This window comes from Cherax quadricarinatus, chromosome 1 (assembly GCF_038502225.1).
Source record: "Cherax quadricarinatus isolate ZL_2023a chromosome 1, ASM3850222v1, whole genome shotgun sequence".
NCBI classification, from domain to species: Eukaryota; Metazoa; Arthropoda; class Malacostraca; order Decapoda; family Parastacidae; genus Cherax; species Cherax quadricarinatus.
This window is the reverse complement of record NC_091292.1, coordinates 14,439,469-14,451,805: the sequence shown is the minus strand read 5'-3', so window position 1 is coordinate 14,451,805 and position 12,337 is coordinate 14,439,469. Positions and strand designations below refer to the sequence as shown.

At 37.8% G+C, this 12,337-nt stretch overlaps 1 protein-coding gene across 5 annotated transcripts in view; it reads left to right on the top strand.

Annotated features, from left to right (window-relative positions):
• Positions 1-12,337, top strand: part of LOC128684965 (protein FAN) — an 81,085-nt gene that overhangs the window by 16,223 nt on the left and 52,525 nt on the right. For all 5 annotated transcript variants that reach the window (XM_070095495.1, XM_070095447.1, XM_070095336.1 and 2 more), the window contains 5 exons: positions 2,608-2,667; positions 5,893-6,035; positions 6,179-6,341; positions 7,063-7,217; positions 7,678-7,856. In XM_070095495.1, coding sequence (XP_069951596.1) covers positions 2,608-2,667; positions 5,893-6,035; positions 6,179-6,341; positions 7,063-7,217; positions 7,678-7,856 — 700 coding nt within the window. The remainder of the gene's footprint in view (positions 1-2,607; positions 2,668-5,892; positions 6,036-6,178; positions 6,342-7,062; positions 7,218-7,677; positions 7,857-12,337) is intronic.

Genomic DNA, 12,337 nt, shown 5'->3' with positions numbered 1-12,337 from the left:
GATGGAGGTATTAGGTAGATGGCGGGAATATTTTGAGGAACTTTTAAATGTTGATGCAGAAAGGGAAGTGGTAATTTCATGCACTGGCCAGGGAGGTATACCGTCTTTTAGGAGTGAAGAAGAGCAGGATGTGAGTGTGGGGGAGGTGCATGAGGCATTACATAGAATGAAAGGGGGTAAAGCAGCTGGAACTGATGGGATCATGACAGAAATGTTTAAAGCAGGGGGGGATGGTGTTGGAGTGGTTGGTATTTTTGTTTAATAAATGTATGAAAGAGGGGAAGGTACCTAGGGATTGGCAGAGAGCATGTATAATTCCTTTATATAAAGGGAAGGGGGACAAAAGAGATTGTAAAAATTATAGAGGAATAAGTTTACTGAGTATACCAGAAAAAGTGTATGGTAGGGTTGTTATTGAAAGAATTAGAGGCAAGACAGAATGTAGGATTGCGGATGAGCAAGGAGGTTTGAGAGTGGGTAGGGGATGTGTAGATCAAGTGTTTACATTGAAGCATATATGTGAACAGTATTTAGATTAAGGTAGGGAAGTTTTTGCATTTATGGATTTAGAAAAGGCATATGATAAAGTGGATAGGGGAGCAATGTGGCAGATGTTGCAAGTTTATGGAATTGGTAGCAAGTTACTAAATGGTGTAAAGAGTTTTTACGGGGATAGTGAGGCTCAGGTTAGGGTGTGTAGAAGAGTGGGAGACTACTTCCTGGTAAAGGTGGGTCTTAGACAGGGATGTGTAATGTCACCATGGTTGTTTAATATATTTATAGATGGGGATGTAAAAGAAGTAAATGCTAGGGTGTTCAGGAGAGGGGTGGGATAAAATTATGGGGAATCAAATACAAAATGAGAATTGACAGTTACTTTTTGCTGATGATACTGTGCTCATGGGAGATTCTAAAGAAAAGTTGCAAAGGTTAGTGGACGAATTTGGGAGTATGTGTAAAGGTAGAAAGTTGAAAGTGAACATAGAAAAGAGTAAGGTGATGAGGGTATCAAATGATTTAGATAAAGAAAAATTGGATATCAAATTGGAGAGGAGGAGTATGGAAGAAGTGAATGTTTTCAGATATTTGGGAGTTGACGTGTCAACGGATGTATGTATGAAGGATGAGGTTAACTATAGAATTGATGAAGGAAAAAAAGTGAGTGGTGCATTGAGGTATATGTGGAGACAAAAAATGTTATCTATGGAGGCAAAGAAGGGAATGTATGAAAGTATAGTGGTACCAACAGTCTTATATGGGTGTGAAGCTTGGGTTGTGAATGCAGCAGCGTGGAGGCGGTTATAGGCGGTGGAGATGTCCTGTCTAAGGGCAATGTGTGGTGTAAATATTATGCAGAGAATTCGGAGTGTGGAAATTAGGAGAAGGTGTGGAGTTAATAAAAGTATTAGTCAGAGGGCTGAAGAGGTGGTTTGGCCATTTAGAGAGAATAGATCAAAATAGAATGACATGGAGAGTGTATAAATCTGTAGGGGAGGAAGGCGGGGTAGGGGTCGTCCTCGAAAAGGTTGGAGGGAGGGGGTAAAAGAGGTTTTGTGGGCGAGGGGCTTTGACTTCCAGCAAGCTTGCGTGAGCGTGTTAGATAGGAGTGAATGGAGACGAATGGTATTTAGGACCTGACGAGCTGTTGAGTGTGAGCAGGGTAATATTTAGTGAAGGAATTCAGGGAAACCGGTTATTTTTATATAGCTGGACTTGAGTCCTGGAAATGGGAAGTACAATGTCCGCACTTTAAAGGAGGGGTTTGGAATATTGGCAGTTTGGAGGGATATGTTGTATATCTTTATACGTATAGGCTTCTAAACTGTTGTGTTCTGGGCACCTCTGCAAAAACAGTGATTGTGGACGAGTGAGGTGAAAGTGTTGAATGATGATTAAAGTGTATTTTCTTTTTGGGGATTTTCTTTCTTTTTGGGTCACCCTGCCTCGGTGGGAGACGGCCAACTTGAGAAAAAAAAAATTGAAAGTTTTCTGAAAATTTGATTTTTTAATTGTGCACTGTTAGTACAGTATTAGCATCTAATAAATTCATATTATTTATGTAAGCATTGGATTTTTTTTTTTCAACAATCCAGCTATATTCTAGCAAGGCAGGGTGACTTAGAAAGAAAAATGAAAGTTTCTCTCTTTAAATGTAGTAATTTTTACAGGAGAAGGTTACTAGCCCCTTGCTCCCAGCATTTTAGTAGCCTCTTACAACACACGTGGCTTACGGAGGAAGAATTCTGTTCCACTTCCCCATGGAGATAAGAGGAGATAAGACCAAGACCAAGAACTAGTAAGGAAATAGAAGAAAACCCAGAGGGGTGTGTATATATAGGCTTGTATGTGTAGTGTGACCCAAGTTTAAGTAAAAGTAGCAAGAAGTACCTGAAATCTTGCATGTTTGAGAAAAAAAAAAAATACCAGCAATCCTAACATCATGTAAAACAATTACAGGTTGCTGTTTTACACTCATTTGGCAGAATGGTAGTACCTCCCTGGGGCAGTTGCTGTTTTTCAAACTTGGTGCCTACTTTTTTGTTTCTTTTCTAACACAAATTTTTTTTTTTTTTTATATATTCTAATTTCAACTAATTATGCTTGCAGGGTTTGGAAGTATTCTGTCGTGATCAGTGCATGGTGAAACATCTGTTTTTGACTTTCAAGGTATGTTGTCAAGCATTTGCATACTCAGTTCATCTGATAAACAGAAAAGTTGCATGGTTGTGAAAGTGTTGCTGAGAATGACAAGATAAATAATGGAAAGTAAGACATATAGGCAACAGTTATGCATCTTTAATCCGAAACGTTTTGGATTAAGGATGCCTAACTGTTGCCTGTGTGTCTTACTTACCAACCTGTCGGTATTATATATTATTTTGATGTTCAGTATAAATAATGTTCTGTGCTGAGGTTATCTGCTGGTTGACTGGTATCACTTCTTCCACTATCTGGACAAATGCTTTCTGGAAACTAGTTAAAAAAGACTATAATCTCTTCTCTGTCCAGCAGGTACTACTGGTAAGAAAAATATGATGGAGTAGCACCATGCTGTTTGAATAATGGTTTATGGAAGTTTTCATGGAAAAACTGTTGAACTTAATAATGTAACACCCTGGTATGGATCGTTCTGTGAAACAAGCCAGAATGAAGTACTTTTGGCCACGTATGGCAACTGACATTTCAGAGTATGTTAAGAAATGTAGTGTTTGTATGCAACATAAAGGAAATGTCAATGGTCCTAATCCAATCCAGGTGTACCCAACCACTAGCGAACCGTGGGAAAGAGTTGCCCTTGATTTGTTAACCAATTTTAAATGTTCCCTCCAAGGCAACAAACATCTGTGTGTTATGGTAGACCATTTCACCAGATATTGTGAGTTAGTTCCTATTGCAGATAAGACTGCTGAGACATAGCTAAAGCGTTTAAAGAACGCATTATCTGCAGGCATACCACCCCTAAGTCCTTAGTAACAGATAATGGAGGTGAATTCTGTAATGAGATTCTTGAAAATTTGTGTACTTTGTACAAGATCTCTAAATCCACCATTGTTCCTCATCATCCTGCCAGCAATGGGTTAGCTGAACGAACCAATAAGAAAGTACTTGATGTCTTGAGAGCCACTATCAACCCCAATAGTGAATCTTGGGATGAAGTTATACCAGATGTTCAGTGTGCCATAAATTCTGCTTACAATGCTTCAATAGGTGATACTCCACATGCATTGTATGATGTAGACAAGCGTTTGCCCTATGAGTTGTTATATTCCACTCTGAAACCCAATTACAACCCCGATGATTTTTTAGCAACTCGTACCGCATAGCTCAGTGTGTTTTTAGAAGAATCCGTGAAACACTTCATAAATCAACAGCAGAATTTACTAGAGTAACTAATAGCCATGCTAAGCCGTCAAAAGTTAAAGTAGGTTCAAGAGTAATGCTGACCAATTTTAACAAAACATCCGCAATGCCCAAGCTCGATCAAAAGTTTGTTGGCCCTTATCGAGTTGTTGAACATATCACTGGCAATAAGTATAAGGTTAGAGAAATTAGTACTGGTAATTGCAAAGAATCGCATTTAGATCATATGAAATTAGTATGCGATGTTGATGATATTGCTACCCAGACTAATGTGACAGATGCTGACAATCCTCTTGACTCTGTACCCTCTACCTCAAATACTCAGTCGGTTAATCAACCTGAATGTCGCTATGCATTCAGATCTCCCTCAGTCAAGGCATGTGTTAGCCATTGCAGAGGAATTTGATCCTCCCAGAGATGATAACCATTCTGCATATGTAAACCTCACCCTCGCAGAATTGGGTTTAAATGTACATAGTCTGTATAATTAGATGTCAGAGATGAAGGAAATTGTCAACTGTGTGCTTTGTTATTAACTGATCAGTTTTTCAGAAATTTTTTTTTTCGTGTTCACGTTCCCTCCGTATTCTGAGAATTTAACAGTAATGATCTGAGTGCACCAGATTGCCTTTGCTGTTAATTTCACCTTGTATATATATATTTATTCTTCCTCAGAATCCGTAGAGTGCATGAATACAGATCGATCGATCAATTCCATCCGTATTGTACAATGATTCATTCTTATAAGTCGTAATGCATTACAATGAAGCTCATTACGTTAACACCCATTACGTAAAACTCAGTATGTTAACATCCATTATGATATCATCCATTAGTTCTAAGTTATATATGTCTTTATTATTGTATAGAATCAGCCCAGAACCACCTGCCTGTTCAGCCTATAGCATAGTAGTGTATGTCGAGACGACATACGTAACATGACCGAGCTGTCAGCATAGTTGCTGATCCCCTTATATGTGTTGTATAGATTAGCTGAGTATCATAGTACCATCCATGTGTTTTATATAGAAGATCCCTATTAGGCCGAGTGACTGTATGACGTCACGGGATACAGCATGAGTGAGTGAGAGGCGCTGCCTCGTCCTCACTCCACGGATAGACATACAAGCAGGCAGAACAAGGCAGGCCTGGGCTCCCACCTCTCATCACAGTCTGACAATATAGTGTTACCATCCACAAGCGTGTTTACCTACAACCATCATATCTCCTACCGAACCACCACGACAAATTGTGAAACATGGACTACTCCCCACCTCTGCTGTGTTCAAGTCGGATGTTTCCCATGTGTTATGCTCTATTTAAAATTCTCCATTTTGTTGCCTTGGTTCAGATAGCAATACATAGGTACCTGGGTGAGTTAAAGGCAATTTGAAGGGAAGGATAAACCATAGAAGAGTGCTACAGTAAATGTAATATTGAAAGAAAGAGGTTCCAAACAATATTGATTGAGAAGCGGTGTAGTACAGGGGAAGCAGCTTTTTTTTTGAAAATGCAGTAGTGAGGAGACACTGACATACTTTCTAAGAGTAGCTTGTTTGGTAAAGAATAAATGTTTGAAGATTATATCAACACATCTTCCTTGTTTTGCATGGTCAAAGAATGCATGTTATAGGTTTTAACCTACCATGTTTATTGAAACCAGTTAATAAAATATAAACCACCACTAGTTTGAACCCATGGCAAGCAAGTTCTAAAACTCCAGGCCAGACTCGCTTGCCATAGGTTCAAACCCCACCTGTTCCATGGTTTGTTTGCAATCTCATTATTTCGATTTCATGAATCTTAATAAAATATGTTGTGCAAGTGTTAAGCCATGCTTTCTTGACCATGAAGGTTAAGGTAGAGGTGTTTAGTATTGTCCTTAAATTTATACTGTTGGAAGAAAAAATGCCAATGAAAGTCTTGGTGTGGTGGCAAAAGTATTCTTGCAGTACTTTATAGAATTGCCAGTCTTCTTACAGAAAAGAGAAGCAAACAATTCCTCTTTGGTTAATAATGCTATGATTTCAGGAGTCTGAGGATAGAGAAAACCTGTACAAGCTGCTAACAGAACAGGAGAAAGTGAACGTGGATGACATGCGCCAGGACAACATGAGTTACCAGTGGCAGGCCGGGGCTATATCTAACTATGACTACCTCTGTTATCTCAACAGGTTAGGTGTGACAACAAATCCCCAATTAATGAAACAATAGCATTATTGTACTCTACATATAGTAGAGTAGTAGAGAGTTAGGGTGACATTTCATTCAAGAAGCATTACCTCTGAGTATAGCTGACACTATTTTCCATCAACAGTCAAGCTGATAGGAGTGAAAATGATTTGACTCAGTATCCGGTGTTTCCTTGGGTGCTGGCCAACTATGTGAGTGAGTCTCTGGACCTGACAGATCCTGCTATATACCGTGACCTGTCAAGACCCATAGGTGCACTTAATGAAGAAAGACTGAAAAGATTAAAGGTAATTTGAGTTCGTTCAATATCAGAGTGAATGAAGAATAATTGATAATGATATACAATATTTCCATTATGATCTATAATATAGGCTCTGGAAAAGTTGGGAGGGGGGTTATTAGCAATATGGTCATTTTATGGATTGGGCTGTATGTGTTATATGCTTGCTTCATTCTTAAGTATCCATTAGTAATGATCTCTGCATTTTAAAAAAATTGAGAAATAAATAATATGCATAGCTCCAATATGTGCTCTCTGGTTTTAATAAAACTTTATGTGCAAGGTTACTTTAAAGCACTTGATACAGTGTCAATATTTCAGCAAAATTGATCTGTAAAGCTGTTAGCATCATAGGTCTAAATACACTTCTTAAGTAAAGTTTTGCATGATTTATGCCTAAGTTTTATTAGCTGAATTGTAATTTTGAACAAAAGCTTAGTTGCATTGGTGGGAATTACAGTGCCTGCACTCTGAAAGGTGAGTGGGGATGGTGTTTTTTTGGAGGGCTATATGAATTGTGATGTCCCTGCACTTATGGAAAGACAGCTTGAAAATGAGTAATGGTCAGTGTTTCCATTGATGGGTCATCCTCTCTTGGTAGGAAATGGCCTGTGTTTTAAAATAAAAATATTGTACTTGTGATGATTTCCTAAATTTGCTTATTACAAAATAAAAATGAGATTAATCTATTGTGAATAGATGTCTTGTATCCGGGTTTCTTTCTGCAGGAGCGCTGTAAAGACATGCCTGAGCCAAGGTTTTTGTACGGCTCTCACTATTCAACACCAGGGTTTGTGTTGTTCTATCTTGTACGACAGTACCCCCAGTATATGTTATGCCTGCAGAATGGCCGCTTTGATCATCCTGATAGAATGTTCAACAGGTAATGTTTGGAAGGCAAGGTCAGTCATGCTTGATGAAAAAAGAGGTGATGTAGCATCTATAATAGAATTGCATAATACAGTGGTACCTCAGGATATGAACAGCTGGAAACTCAAACAGTTATGCAAGTGTATTTATGTAAGTTCTTTTGTAAGTGTGTTTTTGGGGGTCTGAAATGGATTAATCTAACTTACATTATACCCTATGGGAACAAATTCATTCTGTATTGGCACTCGAACAGCCTTCTGGAACGAATTAAGTTCGTATCCTGAGGTACTACTGTATTTTGAAACCACATTTCATTGTCCTTTGTTGGACTGTTATACCTGCTGTAATTTTTTGTTATAATGTGTTTAAACATTAAAGCTTTATCTCTTATTGCTTTAAATAAATATTGTAGTCACAAAATAGTTTTGTGCACAGAGCATATTATAATTTTTACTTTTTTTTTTTTTTTTCAGTCTTGCTGAAACTTGGTTCAATGTTACTTCCAATCCATCAGATTTCAAAGAACTTATTCCAGACTTCTACAATTTGGATGGTTCAGCAGATTTTTTGGTGAATTCATTACGAATAAATTTTGGTGTAAGGCAGAATGGAAAACCAGTCAATGACGTAGAGCTACCCCCTTGGGCAAAGGGTAATTAACCATTAAACCATTTGTTACATAGAATGCATGTGCTTCATAATCTGCATGATTAGAATGAAAAATAACCATAGGATTCCATACAAAGTGTGCTCATTCTTTTTTATGAACATCAATATTAAGCAGTTAAAACAGTTTTTAATGAGATGTCAATTTTTTTTTTTTAAATAGCATTGATGTGCAAAATTTTGTATTACTGTATCTGCAACTTCAGGGTTCATGTCTTCTCCAGGAACCTAACCCTACATATCATGGGGTTCAAGTGTAGATCTGCAGCAGAGTGGTAAACTGTTTTATCATATATATCTATATATATATATATATATATATATATATATATAATTTTTTTTTTTTTTTTTTTTTTTTTTTTTTTTTTTTTTTTTTTTTTTTTTTTTTTTTTTTTCAACAAGTCGGCCGTCTCCCACCGAGGCAGGGTGACCCAAAAAAGAAAGAAAATCCCCAAAAAGAAAATACTTTCATCATCATTCAACACTTTCACCACACTCACACATTATCACTGTTTTTGCAGAGGTGCTCAGAATACAACAGTCTAGAAGCATACACATATAAAGATACACAACATATCCCTCCAAACTGCCAATATCCCAAACCCCTCCTTTAAAGTGCAGGCATTGTACTTCCCATTTCCAGGACTCAAGTCCGACTATATGAAAATAACCGGTTTCCCTGAATCCCTTCACTAAATATTACCCTGCTCACACTCCAACAGATCGTCAGGTCCCAAGTACCATTCGTCTCCATTCACTCCTATCTAACACGCTCACGCATGCTTGCTGGAAGTCCAAGCCCCTTGCCCACAAAACCTCCTTTACCCCCTCTCTCCAACCCTTTCGAGGACGACCCCTACCCCGCCTTCCTTCCCCTATAGATTTATATGCTTTCCATGTCATTCTACTTTGATCCATTCTCTCTAAATGACCAAACCACCTCAACAACCCCTCTTCTGCCCTCTGACTAATACTTTTATTAACTCCACACCTTCTCCTAATTTCCACACTCCGAATTTTCTGCATAATATTTACACCACACATTGCCCTTAAACAGGACATCTCCACTGCCTCCAACCGTCTCCTCGCTGCTGCATTTACCACCCAAGCTTCACACCCATATAAGAGTGTTGGCACTACTATACTTTCATACATTCCCTTCTTTGCCTCCATAGATAACGTTTTTTGACTCCACATATACCTCAACGCACCACTCACCTTTTTTCCCTCATCAATTCTATGATTAACCTCATCCTTCATAAATCCATCCGCCGACACGTCAACTCCCAAGTATCTGAAAACATTCACTTCTTCCATACTCCTCCTCCCCAATTTGATATCCAATTTTTCTTTATCTAAATCATTTGACACCCTCATCACCTTACTCTTTTCTATGTTCACTTTCAACTTTCTACCTTTACACACATTCCCAAACTCATCCACTAACTTTTGCAATTTATCTTATATATATATATATATATATATATATATATATATATATATATATATTTTTTTTTTTTTTTTTCATATAGTCGGACTTGAGTCCTGGAAATGGGAAGTACAATGCCTGCACTTTAAAGGAGGGGTTTGGGATATTGGCAGTTTGGAGGGATATGTTGTGTATCTTTATGTGTGTATGCTTCTAGACTGTTGTATTCTGAGCACCTCTGCAAAAACAGTGATAATGTGCGAGTGTGGTGAAAGTGTTGAATGATGATGAAAGTATTTTCTTTTTGGGGATTTTCTTTCTTTTTTTGGGTCACCCTGCCTCGGTGGGAGACGGCCGACTTGTTGAAAAAAAAAAAAAAAAAAAAAAAAAAATATATATATATATATATATATATATATATATATATATATATACATATATATATATATATATATATATGTTTATATATATATATTTATATATATATTTCTTTGATTTTATCTTAATAGTTCTTGGTCTTATTAATTTTCCTTTTATATCCATGGGGAAGTGGAATAAGAATCTTTCCTCCGTAAGCCATGCGTGTTGTAAAAGTCAACTAAAATGCCGGGAACAATGGGCTAGTAACCCCTTTTCCTGTAAAGATTACTAAAAAGAATAAGAAGAAGAAAATTGTCAAAGTGGGAAGTCTGAATGTGCGTGGATGTTGTGCAGATGATAAGAAAGAGATGATTGTGGATGTTATGAATGAGAAGAAGCTGGATGTCCTGGCTTTAAGTGAAACAAAGCTGAAGGGGGTGGGAGAGTTTCAGTGGAGAGGAATAAATGGGATTAGGTCAGGGGTTTCAAATAGAGTTAGAGCTAAAGAAGGAGTAGCAATAATGTTGAAGGATAAGCTATGGCAGGAAAAGAGGGACTATAAATGTATTAATTCAAGGATTATGTGGAGTAAAATAAAGATTGGATGTGAAAAGTGGGTTATAATAAGCGTGTATGCACCTGGAGAAGAGAGAAGTGTAGAGGAGAGAGAGAGATTTTGGGAAATGTTGAGTGAATGCGTGGGGAGTTTTGAATCAAGTGTGAGAGTAATGGTGGTTGGGGATTTTAATGCTAAAGTGGGTAAAAATGTTATGGAGGGAGTAGTAGGTAAATTTGGGGTGCCAGGGGTAAATGTAAATGGGGAGCCTTTAATTGAGCTATGTGTAGAAAGAAATTTGGTAATAAGTAATACATATTTTATGAAAAAGAGGATAAATAAATATACAAGGTATGATGTAGCACGTAATGAAAGTAGTTTATTAGATTATGTATTGGTGGATAAAAGGTTGATGGGTAGGCTCCAGGATGTACATGTTTATAGAGGGGCAACTGATATATCGGATCATTATTTAGTTGTAGCTACAGTTAGAGTAAGAGGTAGATGGGAAAAGAGGAAGGTGGCAACAACAAGTAAGAGGGAGGTGAAAGTGTATAAACTAAGGGAGGAGGAAGTTCGGGTGAGATATAAGCGACTATTGGCAGAAAGGTGGGCTAGTGCAAAGATGAGTAGTGGGGGGGTTGAAGAGGGTTGGAATAGTTTTAAAAATGCAGTATTAGAATGTGGGGCAGAAGTTTGTGGTTATAGGAGGGTGGGGGCAGGAGGAAAGAGGAGTGATTGGTGGAATGATGAAGTAAAGGGTGTGATAAAAGAGAAAAAGGTAGCTTATGAGAGGTTTTTACAAAGCAGAAGTGTTATAAGAAGAGCAGAGTATATGGAGAGTAAAAGAAAGGTAAAGAGAGTGGTGAGAGAGTGCAAAAGGAGAGCAGATGATAGAGTGGGAGAGGCACTGTCAAGAAATTTTAATGAAAATAAGAAAAAATTTTGGAGTGAGTTAAACAAGTTAAGAAAGCCTAGGGAAAATATGGATTTGTCAGTTAAAAACAGAGTAGGGGAGTTAGTTAGATGGGGAGATGGAGGTATTGGGTAGATGGCGAGAATATTTTGAGGAACTTTTAAATGTTAAGGAAGAAACAGAGGCAGTAATTTCATGCACTGGTCAGGGAGGTATACCATCTTTTAGGAGTGAAGAAGAGCAGAATGTAAGTGTGGGGGAGGTACGTGAGGCATTACGTAAAATGAAAGGGGGTAAAGCAGCTGGAACTGATGGGATCATGACAGAAATGTTAAAAGCAGGGGGGGATATAGTGTTGGAGTGGTTGGTACTTTTGTTTAATAAATGTATGAAAGAGGGGAAGGTACCTAGGGATTGGCAGAGAGCATGTATAGTCCCTTTATATAAAGGGAAAGGGGACAAAAGAGACTGTAAAAATTATAGAGGAATAAGCTTACTGAGTATACCAGGAAAAGTGTACGGTAGGGTTATAATTGAAAGAATTAGAGGTAAGACAGAATGTAGGATTGCGGATGAGCAAGGAGGTTTTAGAGTGGGTAGGGGATGTGTAGATCAGGTGTTTACATTGAAGCATATATGTGAACAGTATTTAGATAAAGATAGGGAAGTTTTTATTGCATTTATGGATTTAGAAAAGGCATATGATAGAGTGGATAGAGGAGCAATGTGGCAGATGTTGCAAGTATATGGAATAGGTGGTAAGTTATTAAATGCTGTAAAGAGTTTTTATGAGGATAGTGAGGCTCAGGTTAGGGTGTGTAGAAGAGAGGGAGACTACTTCCCGGTAAAAGTAGGTCTTAGACAGGGATGTGTAATGTCACCATGGTTGTTTAATATATTTATAGATGGGGTTGTAAAGGAAGTAAATGCTAGGGTGTTTGGGAGAGGGGTGGGATTAAATTATGGGGAATCAAATTCAAAATGGGAATTGACACAGTTACTTTTTGCTGATGATACTGTGCTTATGGGAGATTCTAAAGAAAAATTGCAAAGGTTAGTGGATGAGTTTGGGAATGTGTGTAAAGGTAGAAAGTTGAAAGTGAACATAGAAAAGAGTAAGGTGATGAGGGTGTCAAATGATTTAGATAAAGAAAAAATTGGATATCAAATTGGGGAGGAGGAGTATGGAAGAAGTGAATGTTTTCA